This window comes from Miscanthus floridulus, chromosome 16 (assembly GCF_019320115.1).
Source record: "Miscanthus floridulus cultivar M001 chromosome 16, ASM1932011v1, whole genome shotgun sequence".
NCBI classification, from domain to species: Eukaryota; Viridiplantae; Streptophyta; class Magnoliopsida; order Poales; family Poaceae; genus Miscanthus; species Miscanthus floridulus.
The window spans coordinates 114,370,021-114,390,924 of NC_089595.1; the positions used below are offsets into that span (position 1 = coordinate 114,370,021).

The 20,904-nt window shown below is 45.4% G+C and overlaps 1 protein-coding gene, 1 non-coding gene and 2 pseudogenes across 2 annotated transcripts; 1 reads left to right on the forward strand and 3 right to left on the reverse strand.

Annotated features, from left to right (window-relative positions):
- Positions 1-238: 238 nt before the first annotated feature.
- Positions 239-10,202, reverse strand: LOC136511330 (F-box/FBD/LRR-repeat protein At1g13570-like; annotated as a pseudogene).
- Positions 10,203-10,382: 180 nt separating this feature from the next.
- Positions 10,383-13,475, forward strand: LOC136512805 (urease accessory protein G). Its single transcript, XM_066506805.1, has 7 exons — positions 10,383-10,583; positions 10,685-10,885; positions 11,376-11,436; positions 11,810-12,011; positions 12,560-12,681; positions 12,824-12,928; positions 13,087-13,475. Exons 1-7 carry the CDS (start codon positions 10,522-10,524, stop codon positions 13,168-13,170), a joined length of 837 nt encoding a protein of 278 aa, XP_066362902.1. The 5' UTR covers positions 10,383-10,521; the 3' UTR covers positions 13,171-13,475.
- Positions 13,476-14,154: 679 nt separating this feature from the next.
- Positions 14,155-14,227, reverse strand: TRNAR-ACG (transfer RNA arginine (anticodon ACG)). Its single transcript has one exon. It is a non-coding gene; the product is annotated as a tRNA-Arg (tRNA).
- Positions 14,228-15,129: 902 nt separating this feature from the next.
- LOC136513233 (probable 3-hydroxyisobutyrate dehydrogenase-like 2, mitochondrial) lies at positions 15,130-20,895 on the reverse strand (annotated as a pseudogene).
- Positions 20,896-20,904: the final 9 nt, after the last annotated feature.

Here is a 20,904-nt window from a genome sequence, read left to right on the forward strand (position 1 = left end):
CGACACTAGGGGCTATCAGGAAAACCCTACTGAACTAGTGGACAACCAATACCACGTCAGCTTCTTCTGAACAACACACAGAAATCACGCTAGTTCCATGGATGAGCCAATTTCTGCATGCTTCATATGATCATATGATGAAAGAGAGAAAGAAAAACACTTCAGCGGTGAAAGCAGGTCCTGTCCCATTCAAGCAGCCAATCTTGCACTCAGCAATACACGGAAGATGCCGCCTCATCTAATATTGTTGCTCCAAACCTGCACAAGGAAAACAGTTTGTAAAATTACAGCAAAGCAGACATAAAAGCATATCAAACAAAATACACAGAGACTATTGCATTTATGTATAATGATACTTTTCTACCAGAAACTCTTAAAAGGTTCCATAAAAAAGAAACCCTTAAAAGGTCAGTGGAAACATTTGCGTAGTGCTGACTATGCAAACATCAGACTACCATTGGGTTCCTGTAATGAAATGTTTTAGCTACTAAAATGGATTAAACAATATATTGTGTACACAGAAATGCTCTGTTCCCTTCTTCCATATTTTGTTCCTCCAAGATCCAAGAAGCTTCAATTAATATGAAAACTCAATAACGTACACCAATATGAAACAGAGAAAGCAGTGAACATTAACAGGACAGGCGCTTTGACTAGAAGTCTGAATTTCTGCCATGAAAATGAATTATGTCGAAGTGGAAAGGAAAAGGTACAAAATAAAATCATGTAAAAGAAAATAAAGTAGCTAGCATCGTTGTATCTTTGAGCTGGATGGTAGTTCTATGATGGTTCCAGTTGTAATATTTCAGCTAGCAGATGTCCTTAACCTAGTTGTTTTGCATGTAGGTTGCTTGGTGGGGCTGGGGAAGAATCTTAAGGTTTAGAACGTTGGCTGAAATACTAATAAATTTGGTTCTATTTTAATAGAATCTAGAAGATTCATATGGAAAGCAGAGGAAAAAGGAGGTTTTGAACACTTCTGAAAAAAAGATCTCATGCATTGGAGACCATGTCTACCTCTTGACTGACAATATAGGGTCAAGCTCTAAAATCTTGAGGAGGCCACAGAAAACATCACAATATGTCAGCATAAATCTTATGTTCACCTTTCTTCTGCAGGTCAGACTTAACTTGTACATAACAAAAGTACATCATGTGAAATATACCACTAACTTTGACATGAAAAAAATGAGGTACAGAGACCCATCGCTTCAAATAATAAATATATGTAAATTTGAGACCCGACATCAAGTTTCTTTACTTTCAACCAGGACACGAGCTTGAGCTGAAGCTCTTTTACATTTTAGTAAGTCAGTTAGTGAATCATCAAAATAATCTGGGTGTCCATCAACATACAATGCGCGAAGAAGCCTTGCTTTAGAGAGCATAAGCTTCATAAAGGAAATTTCATTTGGAAGCCAAGCAATATCAATCACCCGCACAACTTGAAGTTTGGTACACATGCCATCCGTCCACAGAGCATTTAAGAATTCCCAATCTGCCTCAAAACCCTGATCAACACCGCCCGGCAACTTCACCAAAAAAAAACAGTTGTAATCAACAAAACGACCTTCGAACAGTGTAAATAGAAATATCCCAAAAGCAACATCCAGCATTACCTCTATTTCTAGGTTTTGAAGGTTGTGACAACTCCTTAGCAAGGTAAACATGAACAAAACAGGGTGCATTTCAGTAAAGTCCGTAGATAATTCCAAGTTCTTCAAGTTATAAAAGCTGAATGGAAGTGTATACGGTATCTCAACATCGTCGACCTGTAACAAAGAAAAAGGACATTGAAACTGGATAAAGTCATACAGGGTCAAGAAATATGGGTGAGACTTTTGTGTCATTAGTATAACAAGGGACCACAGGCACATGGAAGCAGGGCAAGAATGAAACGGTTGTTTCCTTTATTATTAATTAATAGTGTTGTTTTTCACGTCATTTCATTAGTATAGGAGACCATGTTTAAATTCCTGATCTATGTAACGAGTTTGAGCCAAGCGCTAGCGTTTTAGCCTTGATTTATACCAAAGCATATAATAAGGAGAACAAAGTGAAAATAATGTACAGGCAAGAAGAGAGTGAGCTTTTGAACGTGAGCAAACCGAGCAAGGAAATCCCCATAGTCATGTTCATGCCGTGGACAGAGTGACACATTAATGTCGGCATCTTCGAGGCATGGCAGCTCTCCAATTCGCCAACCATGGTCGGTCATACGCTGAATAGATTGTCAGGCTGCAGAGATTGGGTGCCTCAATCACTGAGTCTGGGCAGTCATCAGGGATGAACACATCAGATATATCCAGGGCATGAATGTTAGCAACAATGCTAACCAAGATGGCGAGCACCAGAAGCAAGACAATGTTAGATTTCTTAGGACTCAATCGAGTCAAGTTCACCAGATCGGGTACATAGAATAGGAATACATGTTCAAGATTTACAGTATATACACAAAACCTAATGCATGAACTACAGAGATATAAAAGGAAGAAAAGGGGTAGATGGAGTAGGAAGTCGCAGACCATCGAAGGCCGTAGTGGTGGAAGCGCCGGCCGCGGCCTCGTTCGCGGATGCCATCTGCGCGCCGGCAGCGATGTTCGGTGGAGAGAGGAGTCGGTGCAGTGGCGTCCTTGGCGGCGGCGTGTGCGTCGGGGTGGCGTTGCCGGCGTCGGTGGTGCTTCCCGTCGCTGGCAGCGCCCCTTCTCAAGATCGGGTTAGGGTTAGGATGTCGGTGGGGTGTCTGGCGGCGCGGTGAACCTCGTTCGCGAGCCCCGGCCCCTACCTTTCCTTTATAGCGCTGTGCGACGGGGGCCCACCAACCATGTAGGGTTGAGCGCCCCCGATCAGAGCGCGAGAACAAGGCCCAAAGGCCGTTGGGCCTAATGGCGTGGGAGATCAATCCAACATTCTCCCCCTTAATCTCTCATCACTTTCTTCGTTCTTTAATTCTTACTCAAAACTTTTGATTTATATTTTTTTTTGCTTCCATCCTATTTCATCACAGATTAGTGCATAGAACTGTCCCATCGTCACAGCAATTAGTGCCGTTAGACTAACAACTACAATACACTTCTCCGTTTTGAAATGTAAACTTTCTTTGGGCCCTTCGTATGTTCGGGAATCATAGGCTTTCCCTTAAACCCATGCCGGCTACGTGTTCTCTGAACATGTTGGATAGTAAGCCCTTTGTGAGCGGATCCGCGAGCATTTTCTCTGTACTTATATGCTCAAGATTTATTATATGATCATGAACTTTATCTTTCACAACATAGTACTTTATGTCAATGTGTTTGGCAGCACCACTTGACCTATTGTTGTGAGCATACTGTACCGCTGAATTGTTATCACAATACAATCTCAGTGGTTCATTTATATTATCAATCACTTTCAATCTGGGTATGAATTTCTTCAGCCAATTCACCTGCCCCGTTGCCTCATAGCATGCTACAAACTCGGCATACATTGTCGAGGATGTAGTTACGGTTTGTTTGGAGCTTTTCCACGATATAACCCCTCCTGCGAGAGTAAATACATATCCTGACGTGGATTTTCTTTCATCTCCCGCATAATCAGAATCTAAATACCCCTCTATCTGTAGGGTATCAAATCTTCTATACGTAAGCATGAGGCCTTTCGTACCCTGCAAATAACGTAGGACTTTCTTCACTAAATTCCAATGTTCAATTCCTGGATTCTTTTGATATCTGTCAAGTAACCCGGTAACAAAAGTTAGGTCAGGGCGTGTACACACTTGAGCATATTGTAAACTTTCAACAGCTGAAGCATACAGTACCGCTTTCATTCGGTCAATTTTATATTGGTCTTGGGACATTGATGTTCCCCAAATCTATCGCCCTTGACTATAGGAGCAGGTGAAGGACTGCACGCATGCATACTAAATTTCTTTAGGACCTTTTCTATGTATGTCTTTTGCGATAATCCTAGAATCCCTTTCTTCTGTCTCGGTGAATCTCTATTCCCAAAACGAACGAGGCCTCACCGAGATCTTTTATATCAAAGTTTGAGGACAAGAATTTCTTCGTTTCCATTAGTAGATTGATATCACTACTAGCAAGCAAGATATCATCCACATACAAAATTAGGAATATGTACTTTCCATTCTTGAACTTTGCGTAAACGCAATTGTCCTCAATATTTTCCTTAAACCCAAAACCTTTTATCATTCTATCAAACTTCAAATACCACTGTCTTGAAGCTTGCTTCAATCCGTAGATTGATTTCTTCATGCGGCATCCCATATTTTCCTTTCTTTTTACGATAAAACCTTTCGGTTGTGCCATATAAATATTTTCTTCCAAATCCCCATTTAGGAAAGTCGTCTTTACATCCATTTGATGTAACTCCAAATCATAGTGGGCTACAAGTGCCATTATAATTCTGAAGGAATCTTTACATGAGACTGAAGAAAACGTCTCATTGTAATCAATTCATTCTCTTTACGTGAAGCCTTTCGCCACAAGTCGCGCTTTAAATCTTTCTATATTCCCTTGGGAGTCATATTTTGTTTTGTAGACCTATTTACAGCCTACTGTTTTGGCTCCTTTAGGAATATTTTCTAAGTCCTAAACTTTATTGGTACTCATTGATTTCAATTCATCTTCCATGACCTTAAGCCACTTTGATGAGTGGTCGCTTCTCATGGCTTCTTCAAATGAGGTGGGATCATCCTCCATCTGAAATTCTTCTGTTTCATAAACTTCATAGTCATCAATAATAGCTAATCTTCTTATTCTTTGAGACCTTCTAGGTGCCTCTAGCACTTGTTCCACATTGGGCTGTTGTTGTTCTTCCTCATGTGCAACATTTGGTTCTATAGGTTCCTCAAGGATAGGTTCCTCAAGGACTGGTTCCTCATATTCATTCATTATCACCACGAGAGAACTTGCAATAGGTGTTGGCACTACAGTGTCCTGCACTGTTGGTGCAACAGCAGCAGGTAGCGTGAAGAATGGTTCTTCAACCATCGGAGTGGGTACACGTACCCACTTTTCCTGTAGGCTGATTTCTCGTGCTACCATGCTCCCCCTGATCATGTTATCCTCCAAGAACACAGCGTGTCTTATTTCTATAATCTTTGTATGTCTGTCAGGACAATAGAAACGATATCCTTTCGATCTTTCTGGATAGCCAATAAAATGGCAGCTGACTATCTTGGAGTCTAACTTTCCTATGTTTGGGTTAAACACTTTTGCCTCAGCTGGACAGCCCCACACACGTAAATGGTTAAGTGAGGGTTTCCTTCCTGTCCATAATTCATACAGTGTTTTAGGCACCGATTTACTTGGTACTCGATTAAGTATGTGAATGGCGGTTTTCAGTGCCTCCATCCATAAACTAATCGGTAATGTAGAGTAACTCATTATGCTTCTTACCATATCCATTAAGATACGGTTACGTCTTTCAGCCACTCCATTCTGCTGAGGCTCCCCCGGTGTGGAGTACTGAGCAACTATGCCATTTTCTTGTAGGAACCTTGCAAATGGTCCAGGAATTTGGCCATATGGGGTATGTTGCCCATAGTACTCTCCACCTCGGTCTGATCGTACTATCTTGATTTTCTTATTGTGCTGATTTTTAACTTCAGCTTTAAATATTTTGAATTTATCCAATGCTTCCGATCTTTCTTTAATTGGATAAATATTGCCATAACAAGAGTAGTCGTCTGTGAATGTTATAAACGAGTCAAAACCATCCACACTTTTCACAGGAAAAGGACCACATATATCTGTGTGGATTATTTCTAAAATTCCTATGCTTCGTTTGGCATCTTTTTTAATTTTCTTGACATACTTTCATTTGATACAATCAACATATTGTTCTAAATCTGAAAATTCTAAGTGCGGGAGAATTGATTCCTTAACCAATCGTTCTATTCTTCCCCTCGAAATATGGCCCAAGCGACAATGCCATAATTTCGAAGAGACATAATCAATTCTCTTTCGCTTCTTAATTACATTCGCAGATGAGGAATCATTCACATTCTCATCACATACATTGTTCGCATTCTCAGCAAGAGATAATAAATAAAGCTTATCTTGTCGGAAGGCAAGACCAACACATTTATTATCAACCAGTATGTTACACTTGCCACCACCAAAGTGGCAATCAATTCCATCATCATCAAGTTTCGAATTGCTTATCAAATTTCTACACAAAGAGAGAACATAAAGTAGTTCTTTAAGTCTAAGTACAAAACCACTATTCAATTCTAAAGAAAAAACTCCAATGGCTTCAACATTGGCTTGCACTCCATTTACAACTTTAATCGTTCTTTTTCCTCTTTGCAAGGTTCTCGCCCCACTTAACCCCTGTAAGGAATTTGCAACATGAGTAGTTGCACCTGAATTAACCCACCAAGTGGATTTATCATAACATAAATACATGAATTCATCTACAAATATAATAAATTCATCACCTTTCTTTAGCAGAGATTTTAGAAAGTCTGGACAATCCCTCTTGTAGTGTCCCTTCTTGAAGCAGTGCTTGCACTGATCTTTTTCAGCTCCACCATACTGCTGATTCTCAGAATCCTAGGGTTTTTTTCCCTGTGAATTGGAGGAAGAGGCCTTATCCCACTTAGGTTTCCCTTGTGGTTTAGAATTCTTGCCATTAAAGTTCTTTCTTTTGTTATCCTTCACAAAATGAGCGGATTCACCTTGTGAGGACTTTATCCTCTCCTCTTCTTGAGCACACATTGAGATGAGTCTTTCTATGCCCCATCTTTCAGGCTGCAAATTGTAATTCACAATGAAGGTGTCATATTCTTTTGGCAAAGAAGCAAAAATCAAATGAATCAGGAAATCCTCCTCCTTCAAATTCATTTTCTTTAGCTTAGATACCGTAGTGTTCATCTTCAAAATGTGCTCTCTTATGCTACCACCAGTGAATTTCTCATTCACAAGCTTTTTAATCAGTGAACTTGTAGTGGCCTTGGTAGACCCAGTAAACTAACTCTTGATTTTCTCAAGATATTCTTTAGCAGTAGCACATTCAGGGATTGAGCCCCTTATCTGTTCTTCTATGGTGGCCTTAGCCACCAACAGGCATTTGCGGTTGGAGAGAGTCCATTGCCTATGTTTAAGGTCATATTTCATTCTTATTTCAGTATGATCACGCTTTCGAGCAGCGAAATCAGCGTCAGATTCATTTTTACCTCTCACTGGGTCTTCTGGCTCAGTAGGACACGGTGAGGTGATGGCAAAATCGACCTCTCCCAACGCAAGTTCCAATTTATACTTCTCCCGCCACATACGGTGATTGGTCCCATTGAGTGTCGGGATGTTGGCAATGTTCATAATGCATTTGCCTCCTGAAATCACACCAGAGTAAGTAAGAAACATTTATACATAAAATTTTATGCTTTAACTCAACGTTGGTCAAATTAAAACTTATAATTCATCCATGCAAACATTTTACATCACCGTTGGGCAGAAGTAAAATTAATGCACAATTCTCATGGATCAAAATTATAATATTATTATTAACAACGTTGGTCAGAAAATAACATCATAATCTCATCAAAATTATCAGAAATTCATCACTTCTCTTAAAATTAAATTATCCCGTTGGTTCAAATTTAATTAAAAGAGAACGAAAATTATCATGCACAGCGGAAACATTAATAATCTTTCATATTATTATTTTCCAGAAGCACGGAGTACTTTACTGTTTTCTGGCAAAATATCGTTGGATAATATTTGCACAGAAAAAAATTGTATCAAAATCATTCATATTCATCAAAAAATATGCATTAAAATTGCTCCTGGAAAAGTAATAACAAAAAAAAATTCTTTCATTTTAGCCCAGCGCGGCGCAGCTCGCCCATACGCGCGGCCCAGCCAGTAGCGCGCGCTGTAGCGGCCCATCTGTCCGCGCCCGCACAGGCCGCACCCAGGCCGCAACCTGGGCCTGGGCCGGCAACGGCCTGAGCATCCGTGGCCGTTGGTTCTGATCGAACGGTCGCGCGCGCGGATAGGGAGAACAAAAACCCTGCCCGCAGCCGCGCCCTCCAAACCCTAGTTCACTTCTCTCTCTCTTCGCTCCTCACACAGCAGCGAGGCGAGCGGGCGGTGGAGCGAGCATGGCGCCGTCGCCGGCCCCCTCGCCGGCGCGCGTGCTCCCCAACGGGTGAGCACGCCGCCGTCGAGCGGCCAGGCCACGGCGCCCCTTTGGCCGAGCCCGGCGAGCAGCGCCCCGAATCGGCTCTTCTTCTCCCGCGCCGGCGAAGGGCCGGTTCGGCTCTTCTTCTCCCGCGCCGGCAAAGGTGAGTCCGCCCCCTTTTTTTCTTCTTCCCCGTCCTTTCTCTCTTCTGGGATTAACCCGTGGTGGGGATGGGGAAAAATTAGGGTTAAGGATTTGCTTTTCGATTCGATTTTGCCGATTCGGTTTTCTGTTCTTTTGATTTCTTTTCTTTTTGTTCATCCGAATGGGAAACTAGGATTAGGGTTAGTGTTCCGACCCTTCTTTTCTTTCTTCTTCCCCTTCTTCCCTCTTCGGATTTGGGTCTGATTTTCTCTTATCCGAAAGGATTTAGATCTAGGGTTCGGGTTACTTTGACCGATTTGAAATCGGTTTGATTTGATTTCTTTCTTTCGCCCGATTCAAAAACGAATGTCTCTGTTCTTCTTTCTATTTTCTTTTTCCCGATCCGGTTTCTTCTCTAACCTGGCTCTGATACCATTGTTAGATTTCTTAGGACTCAATCGAGTCAAGTTCACCAGATCGGGTACACAGAATAGGAATACATGTTCAAGATTTACAGTATATACACAAAACCTAATGCATGAACTACAGAGATAAAAAAGGAAGAAAAGGGGTAGGTGGAGTAGGAAGTCGCAGACCATCGAAGGCCGTAGTGGTGGAAGCGTCGGCCGCGGCCTCGTTCGCGGATGCCATCTGCGCGCCGACAGCGACGTTCGGTGGAGAGAGGAGTCGGTGCAGTGGCGTCCTTGGCGGCGGCGTGTGCGTCGGGGTGGCGTTGCCGGCGTCGGTGGTGCTTCCCGTCGCTGGCAGCGCCCCTTCTCAAGATCGGGTTAGGGTTAGGATGTTGGTGGGGTGTCTGGCGGCGTGGTGAACCTCGTTCGCGAGCCCCGGCCCCCACCTTTCTTTTATAGCGCTGTGTGACGGGGACCCACCTACCATGTAGGGTTGGACGCCCCCGATCAGGACGCGAGAACCAGGTTCAAAGGCCGTTGGGCCTAATGGCGTGGGAGATCAATCCAACAGACAAGCCCATCGAGCCGTCGAGCCCAGGAGCGCGCCGGCCAGATGGAGAAGCTGCTGAACAGACCGGATTGTCGAGCTCAGGAGTGCGCCAATCCGGTGGGGAAGCTGAGGAGCAGGTCGGGTCGTCGAGCCTAGGAGTGCGCCGACCCAGGAAGCCCAACGCAAGGTTCTTCGGCCCAGTATGGTCCAACCAGTAGACAGATGGAGAGGGCGAGCTGAGCGTATATGTGATTCGTTGTTGAGAGGAAGAGGGCATCGAACAGAATTGTAAACACTATTGTTCTTCTTGCTAAGCACTCATCGTCTGGTTCCCACCTCTTGCTGGGCTTCCGATCCCCAATTCCGTTTCCTCTGCATCCCATCCCTCCTTGCTGCTAACAATGAAGCAAGGGTGACCGACGAATGATAGCTTCTAATTGGTTCTCCCCGTTGGCTGGGAAGTCAACAGAGTTGAGGTCTAGCGTCTGCAACGCGGGGAAGCCGGCGAATCCTACGGGGAGAGGTGGGATGTTGCAGCATACCAGCCGCAGGGACATGAGACCACCGAAGGAGAAGATGGAGGAGTGGAGGTTGAAATAGTCTGATCTGAGTTGGCCACACATGTCGATGGACTCGACGCGGCAGCGGGGGAGCGCGACGAGCCAGTCGTCGATGCGGCCGGCAGACGCCTCGTCGACGTAGATGTCGAAGAGGGAGACGCGGGGGCCGATGTAGCGGAGGAGGACGCTGTCGACGACGGAAGGGTGCGTGCCGAGGGGGAAGGAGAGGGAGATCACCGAGAGCGACTTCCAGGCGCGGGAGAGCGCGGAGGTGCGCACGGCGTCCCGGAGGTCGAGGCGGACGAGGATCTCGTCCTGCATCGCTGCCGGGAGGATGGAGAGCCGGTCTTCCGCCGCCGCCGCCCGCTTCGGCTCCATCACGCCTCCAGTCCCAGACTCTCCGCCTCTCCGCGAGGCAGCTACTCCAGGCAGAGCCCGCCGCCGGCGACGGCTCCCTCTCCACTCGGTCTCCCCCTCCCTGCGTGCGTCGGCGCCTCCAACGGTCTAGCCTGCTAATGGCCCATTTCTCTACGTGCGGAAACAACAGCAGCTGGGAGGCCCGGCCCATTCGGATTTGGCCCATTTCTTCCGAACAGTCTCAACGCTTCCGCTCTTGAATCCGCAACGAGCATCTTCTGACTAGTCTAGCGCTCCTCACAGAATCTGCGCTCCGCCTCCTCCCTTATCCGAAGCCTCCAGCCTCCCTCTCGATTCCACCTCCAAGCTCCGATCCATGGCGTCTCACGATCACCACCACTCCCACTCCCACTCCCACGACCACCACCATTCCCACGGGTGCGCGCGCGTGTGCCATCCCTCTTAGTCTTCCGCGATCTCGGTCGCTCTCTGCACATCTGATTCGACGCACGCTTGGTGTGGTTTTGCTGCGCTTTCAGGGACGGCGGTGACCATGCAGCGGGGGGATCGTGGGTAGGGGAGGACGGCCGCGTGTGGCACTCCCACGACGGCCTAGCGCCCCACTCCCACGAGCCCATCTACTCCCCCGGCGACTTCACCAAGCGCGCGCCGCCGCTCACCTCGCGCAACTTCGCTGACCGCGCCTTCACCGTCGGCATTGGCGGCCCCGTCGGCACCGGGTGAGCTCAGCTGCTTTCTACTACTTGCTTTTACTCCTTCCAATCGCTGGTAGTCGACATCTCATAATTCCGGCGCGGTTATTTGGCGGAGGCTGTGAAATTGCGACGGCCGGAGAAACGCGTCTCCACTGCATTCGTGTTGAAGTTGTTTCTTAATTCCTACTTGCACCGCAGCACCGGTGCAAATTTCAGATTAGTCTTTAGGTTTGTTTTTATGGAAGCTGCTGGACGTCGTTGGGATCTTTGTCGATAAAGCGCTTGCCTGTGTTCATACCCTTTCATTGACTTTGTTCCTGAAGCTCCATCCTGACATTTGGAGTGGTTAGTTGATGTGATTAATTTGGAACATTGCATGTAAGCACACGTTCATGTTGTAGCCTGAATAACATTCTACTGCTGAAACCAACAAACTTCGTTGTCTATGCATTGACCAGCTACATTTACAGTTATATGGTTCCTAACACTTCTATGAACATTTTTCCTTATTCAGGAAAACTGCCCTGATGTTAGCATTATGCAGATTCCTACGCGACAAGTATAGTCTTGCAGCTGTGCGTGGCATGACTCTTCCCTCTGATTCTTTTACAGAAGTTATCTAGTTTCCTCACCAAACTGAAAATGCAATGCTACATAAGATTTTCTGCATGCCCGGTCATATGATTTCAAGATGTCCATCTATAATGTAGTGCTTCAGTTTTGCCCCTGCTTCTGATCTTTAGACTTTTCACTTGTAAAAGTAGGTCTTATTATCACATTTCTGATAATTCAACTTAAACCAATGCATGTTTCCCTGTCTAAATCAGTGACTACCTGCGCGCTGCGCTGATATAGAAATTTTTGCACTTTTCTTCTTGGATCATTTTCCAAAGCATAAAATATACACAATGGGTTTTTTTTTTTTCTATTTGTTCCCTTCATATTCAGGTCACAAATGATATATTCACAAAAGAAGATGGAGAATTCTTAATAAAACATGGAGCTCTGCCTGAAGAGCGCATACGTGCAATAGAAACTGGAGGTTGCCCTCATGCGGCTATTCGTGAAGATATCAGCATAAATCTTGGTCCTCTTGAGGAGCTATCGAACTTGTACAAAGCTGATTTGCTACTCTGTGAATCTGGGGGAGGTATATTTTTTACTGGATCCAAACTAAACTTAGGTCATTCCTATTGTTATGGATATATCCGTATCAACCTATGGTGTGTTTTTTACTGGATCCAAACTAAATTCAGGTCATTCCTATTGTCTTGGATATATCCATGTAAACGTACCTATCCATCTAAATGTTATTTTAGAGTAATGTTAGTTTCTACTGGGATCCAGGGGCAGAGCTTTGCTGAGGCCAACATTGGCCATGGCCTCCCTCTCTTTTTGCAAACTCCACTAAATGTACACACTATCAGCTAGTTAAGCTTTGGATTAATCTATCTAGCTGTTTTGGCCCTTGCTCAATTTACGTGCAAGCTCCGCCACACGCTGGGATCATGCTGCTTCTCTGTCTGTCTCATGTTTGATATTGGACATGAGAATATGCTTCTTTCAAGTTCGTGCATAAAAGAAAATTTTGCATTCCTGTTCTACTGTTTTTTTCCAAAATAGTGTCCTGGGTTACCTTTCTTTTCCAAAACTCAACAATCCAGCATTAAAGAGCGCCATTGTGCATTTCCCATGCAGATAACTTGGCAGCTAACTTCAGCAGAGAATTAGCAGACTACATAATCTACATTATTGATGTCTCTGGTGGGGACAAGATACCAAGAAAAGGTGGCCCTGGTATAACACAGGCTGATCTTTTGGTGCGTCATACTGTATTTGCCAGCATCATTTATAACCGTGTGCACTTAGCTTCATTTGTAACTACGTGAACCTATTTTGACTTTTGGCACACTGGTCATATTTTACTTGGCTGGCATAAAATTCCAACTTTTCTGAACAAAGGTAATAAACAAGACAGACCTAGCACCTGCTGTTGGAGCTGATCTGGCTGTAATGGAACGAGACGCCCTTCGCATGCGGGAAGGAGGGCCCTTTGTGTTTGCGCAGGTTCAAGATCAAACTATGCACATCTTTAGTATTCTTCATTTTTTTCTCATGACTTCATGCTAGTTGCAAGGAACAGGGTTGCATGTTCGAAGACATTTTACTTTCACTGAAACCAGTGACGATGGCATCTTTATATAATAATTATTATTATTATGCAGGTGAAACATGGAGTGGGCGTGGAGGAGATCGTGAATCAGATTTTGCAGGCGTGGGAAATTGCGACTGGTAATAAGCGCCGATAAGATCTCGTGATTTGGACATATGTTGGATGCAGATTTGGATGTGGATCTGGTTGACTCGGCAATTCCACATGCATAGACCATCTGCTGGTTTCTCAATAAAATTTTGCGTCATTTGGTGCTAATTGTACTTGAGAAGTAGAGACATGGAGTCTTAAAATTCCATCCTTGGGTTAAATGGATATTCGAGGTCTCCTTTTCTCTCAATAAATTTTGCATCATTTGTTGCAACTGTACTTGAGAAGTAGAGACATGTAGTCTTAAATTCCATACTTGAGTTGAATGGCATATTCGAGATCTCCTTTTTCTGTTTTTATAAACGCAATACAGACGTCGACGTTCACATAGGATGCACACCACAATCTACCCTATGCGCCTGAGTGAGCTTTGAGAATTCGGTATTACTGTAGCGCTCTGGACTACGAGTGGGAGATTCAATAGCCTGCAAGGCCGCTCGGTGAATGCTATGAATGCTGGCATGTTGCAAGGCCGTTCAGTGAAAGTTCTGAATTTGGAAAGGAAAAAATACGATCGACTCCGCTGGGGACATCTGCAAGCTAAAATTTTTAGTCACCACTTAGTTCATTGCCAAAGAATTAGCACACCAATGCTCGTGGTTAAAGTTTTGGTAAGTTTCTAGAACCTTCTTAAATTGTACTAGAGAAAAAAAGTGTTTTCTATCATTTCTATGGCACTCAACCAATTAGACTTATCTTTTTTTCTAGCTTAGCCTTGATTTTAGAAGCCTAAGTTTTGGTTTACCATAATTTTGGTTAGGCAAAATTTAGAAGCCAACCAAGCCCATAAATGCTGCAAAGCCGTTGAGTGAAATTTCTGAATTTGGCAGAAAAGAACGAATACGAATGCAGCAGGGCCGTTCTGTGAAAAATCTTAATTTGGAAGACAAAAATTTGGAAGGAAAGAACGAATGCTGCAAGGTCGTTCAGCGAAAATTCTGAATTTGGAAGACAAAAATGAGATTAGGAACGACTCCGCTGGGGATCGAACCCAGAATCTCTGGTTCCGTAGACCAGCGCCTTATCCATTGGGCCACGGAGTCACTGATGCTATTAGCAACGTTGTTCAGAAAAAATAAGATTGATAGGTTGTTGTTCTAGCCTGTCCATATCATGGAAACTATCGAATATAGCACTGCTTATTTGGAAATTTAAAATAATTTGATGAATACATGAGAAAAGGTATTTCACTTGGAAGCTTATTGAAGAATTTGGAAAAAATATAAGAGAGGAGACCTAGGTGAGAGCTAATATTAGTTGTGAACTATTAACCAGATCATTCCTGCTAGTGCACCCAAAAAGGACCTAAGGTGGGATTGCCGCTCCCCTTAGAATCGTATAAATAGGAGGTCCTTTTTCTTTTCATTCCACCTCTTGGTGGTTAAAACATGTTACATAGGCTTTCGGGCTAAAAAGCCACCCTTACACCAAAGGGTGCAGGCACTTTTTTTTTGGGGGGGGGGGGGGGGGGGGGGGGCAAACAATTCCTATTGGGGGGGGGGGGGGGGGGGCAAACAATTCCTATTTCTCAACATATACCAAAGATGAATTGGTTTTTGTACAAAGCATTGGAATCTCTGTGAACTTTTCTAGGTAGAGAATTTTCCTCAGCACAACACAAACGAAAGAGTCGGATTTGCATGGGCAAGATCTCATTTGTATTGCACAAACGATGTTCCCACAAACCCAGCACCTATCTGAAGCTTATTGTGAGTTCGACAAGATAACAACACTTGCAGATGAAGAAGCACATGAAAATTGGGGTCTTACAACTTCCATTGGTTAAGGTCAAACTTCTATGATGCCATTCCCTTCGCACTACTCACTGCCACGGCAAAAGACAGCGTAGAGAAAATGCAAGAGTTGATGCATCTCTTGCTTTCTTATTGACAGCTCAAATTTGCTCAGAAATGGCAAGGTATTCCTAGCTGCTACTAGTGACGCTATTCCTAGCCACTAGTGACGAACTGTTCTCAAGTTTTCAGAGACAATTCTTGGCGAAAGCCCCATTGCTTGTGCAATGCTTCTCACCTCAGCAATCATTGCCACAACGTCGTTGAGTTTGTTAATAGCAGAACCGACTCCCTGCAGTCAGAACAGAACTCTGTTCTTGTAAAAATCACATTGCTTATATCTTTTAAAGAAAAAACTTCAAGTATAGTGCATACAACTCCAGCAGCTCCTGCAGTTACTGCCATTGGTGCAGTCACCGAACTTAACCCTGACGAGCACATCACTGGAATGCTGACAGCCCGAGAGATGGAGTATGCTGCGGCGAGTGTTGGTGTTGCCTGCAATTACAAACACTATGTTGTAATTTGATACAATGAAGGAACCACCGAATGCAACATGCCCTCTTTTTTGTCCTAGTTTCACTATACCTTTTCAGTTTTCAATCAATTCAAGAACTCCAGGCTTTGTCGGGCTAGAACATTTTCCACCCTCAGTTTGGATTATATCAGCTCCTTCCTCTTCGAGTAGCTCTGCAAGTCTCATCTACAAATAAGAATCAAAATTAGCAAGACTAAAGCATGTGTCAGTTATAGTGGTTACCGAAAAGTTGTGCCTTAAGCAAGGTTGTAAATAGTGGCGATATGACCTTACAGCACCGAAATCCAAGCTTGCTGGCAACATTATTGAGGGCAAAAGTAGGGACCTGACCACGCATATTTTTGGTTGCGCGTATAGCCCAGGTCATAATCTTATAGGCCTCATGCTAGAAGAAATGAGGAACCTAAAACGAGCAAAGGTACTCACAAATTTTCTCTATGCTCATCCTCTTGTTCTTAGGTTACTGAGAGAGTATATGGGTCTACGCTCATCCTCTTGTTCTTAGGTTACTGAGAGAGTATATGGGCAAAGATATAGTTCATTCACGTGTTACATGTTTTGCGACTGCAAGAAGTTGATTAGATCTGATGAACTATGATTGGGGTTACTTGAAAAGCAGTAAAGGAGACAGAGGTGATAAAATAGTGAGTTGTGACTTTTAAGACTTCGATTTGATGTGTTGTTAACCTGTCATGTTGGAATGAAAAAAAGGTAATATTAATGAAAATTAGAAATATATTTTCACATTTATCATCTGATGATATATCCCACTATACCGCTAAATGTATTGTCAAACCGGCACCAATAAGTGCCGCTATAGGCTGTCTTAAGGTTAGTGATTGGGGATGATGATATACCTGGTCTGGCAAACTAAGTGTGTGAGGAACTGTTACTGATAAAGTGATGTCTGGAAGCATCTTCCTTGTTTCCCTTGTCAGCTTCAGTATCTGAAATTGGTTACACCAGTAAATTTCTCTCAATATTCAACTTTTGGAGTATACTTCAATAAAATAGCAAATTTAGCAGCTCTGAATAGGTCAGGTTAGTAAGAACCTGCTCAGAGGAGAACTCAATGCCCATCTCATAAAAAGAATCATAGTTTCCAATCTCAACCTGAAAGAAACAAGGTTTAAGGGGCCAAATATTTGTTATAGAAAAATGACTTTCTTTTCAAATTTTGGATAGTTAGCATCTGAAGTTTAGTGCCTGACCATTTTAGCTCCTGCTTCCACTGCAGAATGGAACGCTGAAGGATCTACAGATGAGACACAGATCTGCAATATGCAATTTTTCCCGGAATGCACTTAGTGGACGAAAGCCACACAGGAGTAAATAGGAAACTAGAGTTATGGCGGCAGACCCTTCTCTAAAGGTTTTAGATTGAGCATAACTAAAATCGAATACATGAGATGCGACTTTGGCGGAGTTGTACAGGAGGAGGGAGATGTGAGTTTGGAAAGTCAAGTAGTGCCTAAGAAGGATACCTTTCAGTATCTGGGATCGATGCTACAGAGGAATGGAGATATTGATGCGGACGTTAGCCATAAAATCAAAGCAGGATGGATCAAGTGGCGACAAGCTTCTTGCATTCTCTATAATAAGAGGAACCACAAAAGCTAAAAGGCAGGTTCTATAGAACACCGATTAGACTGGCTATGTTGTATGGAGCAGAATGTTGGCCTACAAAGATTCGACATGTTCAACAACTGAGTATTGCAGAAATACGTATGTTGCGATGGATTTGCGGTCACACAAGAATGAACCGAGTTCGGAACGATGATATACGTAATTGCCTAGAGGTAGCACCAATTGAAGAAAAGCTTGTCCAACATCAGTTGAGGTGGTTTGGCCATGTTCAAATGAGACCTTCGGAGACACCAGTGCATTGTGGAGTCCTAACCCAAGCTAATAATACGATGAGAGGTAGAGAAAGACCGAAATGGACATGGGGAGGCAATAAAAAGATATTTGAAAGCTTGGGATATACCTAGAGATCTATGTTTGAATAGGAGTATTTGGAAAACAGCTATTGAAGTGCCTGAACCGTGACTTAAGGCTCTTGGTGGATTTCAACTCTAGCCTACCCTAACTTACTTGGGACTGAAAGGCTATGTTGTTGTTACACTTAGCACAAGTGCACAACCAACTCTGATGCTAGGCGAAACCGTAATGGCAATTACAACCACAGCTTCCAGTCACCCTATGAATGAATAGCTTACTGGAAGGTTGGTAAGATCCATGGCAAGCTTTACTAAGTCCTTGTCACATGCTATGTCAACATGGGTTGCACCTCCCTGCAGTCATTAACAAAAAGTACAGCAAGTTTGTTACGATGACCGGTAAGTAATGGACTCATAACATGGTCATGAATAAAGTTGAGTAGACAAGTAACAACTTTATTTCCACCTATTCAAACAAATTTTGGTTTAACACTTGTGCGGAAAAGGCTCTTCTAACAGACATTTTACAAATTTAACTAATCTATAGGTTGCATCCTTGTTTTTTTCTTAAAAAAAGTACACACGTGTTAGAAAATTATAGCTAGTATAGGTTGCTTCCTGGTTTTCATAGATGTTGATTGTATGCGAAGAGACTAGGTTGATTAAGCAGCTAACTTGCATTGATAATGACTTCAATTAACATCCTGGATGAAGAATAATGAGTGCCCGTTCCGAAACATCGAATCCTGGGCAATGACCTGCCGTCTGATTCTAGACTTCTTTCTTGACAAAATCATTAGTGAGACAGTGACACAATCTTAGATCATTCATAGTGTTGGGTTGATCTCCACCAATTGGCCCTTGATCCGCGCCCCCAGGGGGCTCAGCCTTTCTACTGGCTGATGGGCCCCCGTTGCGCAGCACTATAAAAGGACGGTGGGGGCTGGGGCACAAGGCACGAGGTTCACCGGTAGCCGCCAGTCCCACCCCGAAGTTTCTAACCCTAGTCCGATCTAAAGGGGCGTGTGAGCGACAGGAAGCGCCATCGCCTTCGACCGCAGTCTCTGCACCACGCCCGACTTCTACCCCGCCGCCGGATCCACCGTCGCCGGACGACGCCACCAACTAGACCTTGACATGGACGGCTCATCCTCCTCCAAAGCCGACAGTCAGCCACTCGTACATCTCCCTCTCTCACTATCTCCCTCTCTGTATCATGTCATAAGTCGATTTGAACCAAATAGAGATGAATCCACCCACGAATCTACACCTAGATGATCCTAAGATCCTATCACATAGCTATAGAAGAAACCAATAAAGAAAATTATCGGGGACATAAGTAACATTTTTTGGAGGTCCGGGGCACAAAAGTATGTCCGAAAAATAGTGTAACACAAGCCTAGCTCATTTTTCACATCATATAGTCTCAAAGAAGTCTGCAAGAACGAAACAGTAACCGGTAGTAAGCATTGACAAGTAGATGCATTATTCACACCTTATCTGCAGCTGTGACAACAGATGCAACGCTGCTCCTGTCAAAGTTCTGAAGCCCAGAAATTATCTGCACAGTTCAAGAGCCAGTGGCTATCAGCTAATCATCACTAAGCAAGGATAACTCATCCAAAAAAAAAAGTTCCTTCAACTGTCCACTCTGAAGACGGCAGGCAGTACATCCTCAAATTTCTACTCCAGGGAAAGTAACATTTGAAACTTGCGGCATCCTAACAACGTGCGTGTTTGGAATGCATAAATTTCTTAGATTCTTTATTAATCAGAAAAAAAAAACAGTTCAACCTCGTGTTCCAACATCCGAATGCTGCCTAAACGCTGACATCAATGGATTGATACGGTGAAGGAGACGTGCAAGGAGATAAAACTTGAGAGCCCTGTTCTCGCGGAAGGCCCTGAGGACGGCGTCCTTGTTGGCAGCGTCAGCGGCCGAGGCGCGCACGGCGAACAGTGCCCGTGGCGCTCGCCGCGCGGATGCCCGGCTCGCCACCGGCTGGCAATTGGCCGTGGCGAAGGACGGGGCGTGGAGAAGTCCCAGGGAGCCTGGCGCTGCCATTCTTGGTCCTGCTGGCTGCTGCTGCTCCTCTACTCCCTCTGCTGAAGATTTTGAGAGTGAAGGCGAAAGAGATAAGATGACACTACACAGAAACGGCAGAGTGCGTATATGTCACTGTATTTATCTTGGACGGTGCAAATATCTGTCTGACACGTAAAAAATCTTGCACGGTTCAGCAGGAAGCCCCTTCGTGTTTACACTCCTCGCAAGTTAGTCCTCAGCCGTCAGATAATCACGTTGGTTTCAGTTGGGTGGTTTCAGTTGGGTGCTTGATGTTGCTGTGGCGTTATTTCACAATTCACAAGCAAAATGACAAACGCAAATCAAGAAGTCAAGCTCGATAAGCCCATCATCATGTATTGACCATGGCCCCAAATTTTATTCAGGAAAAATACAGAAGTTTTCAAGTCCAGTGTTGCATTCCGGCGAACACCTTGCCTGCAGCCAGCGCTACTTGCCAATGCCGTTGAGGCGCTCAACGACGGTGATCAGTCCCTGCAAGCTCAAGTCGCCGTCGCCATTGGCCACCATCGCCGAGAACATCTGCCGGTACAGCGCAGCTCCAGGCAGCACGTTGGCCTCCTCCCCGCCGTCCCCGACCTCGAGCGCCATGCCGAGGTCCTTGACGATGTACCGCACGCTGCCCCCGGACGCGAACTCGCGGCGGAGCAAGCGTTCGCCGAAGATGTCCATGATGCGCGACCCGGCCGCGCCCTTGGACACGGCGCCGAGGAACAGCGGCGCGTCGAGCCCCGCCGCGCGGGCGAAGGCCACGGACTCGCCGAGGCCCACCACGGCGCCGGCCACCGTGATCTGGTTGGCGATCTTGCTGCTCTGGCCGCTGCCGGGCGCGCCCATGTGGATCACCTTGCCGAGGTGGGCGAAGAGCGGGTCGAGCCAGGCGACCACGGCCTCGTCGCCGCCGGCGAAGACGGCCAGCGTGCCGTCGAGGGCGCCGACGTCGCCCCCGGATACCGGCGCGTCGACGGCGTGACACCCCGCCGCGCCCGCGCCCGCGGCGACCTCGCGCGCCAGGGACGGGGACGAGCTCGTGCAGTCCACCAGCACCCCGCCGCGGCGGAGGCCCGCGAGCGCCCCCGTGGCGGCGTCCAGGACCACCGCGCGGACGTCGCCGGGGTTCGCGACCATGGTGAACACCACGTCGGACGCGGCGGCCACGGTGCGCGGCGACGAGGCCCTCCGCCTTGGACGGCGTGCGAGCGTACGCGGTGACCGCGTACCCGGCCGCGAGGAGGCGCTTGGCCATGGCGCCGCCCATGACGCCGATGCCGATCCACCCCACGCGCGTGAACCCCGGCTGCACTGGCGCCGGGAAACCGAACGCCGCCGGTTCCGACTTCCGTCCCTCCTCCATGATCCCCTC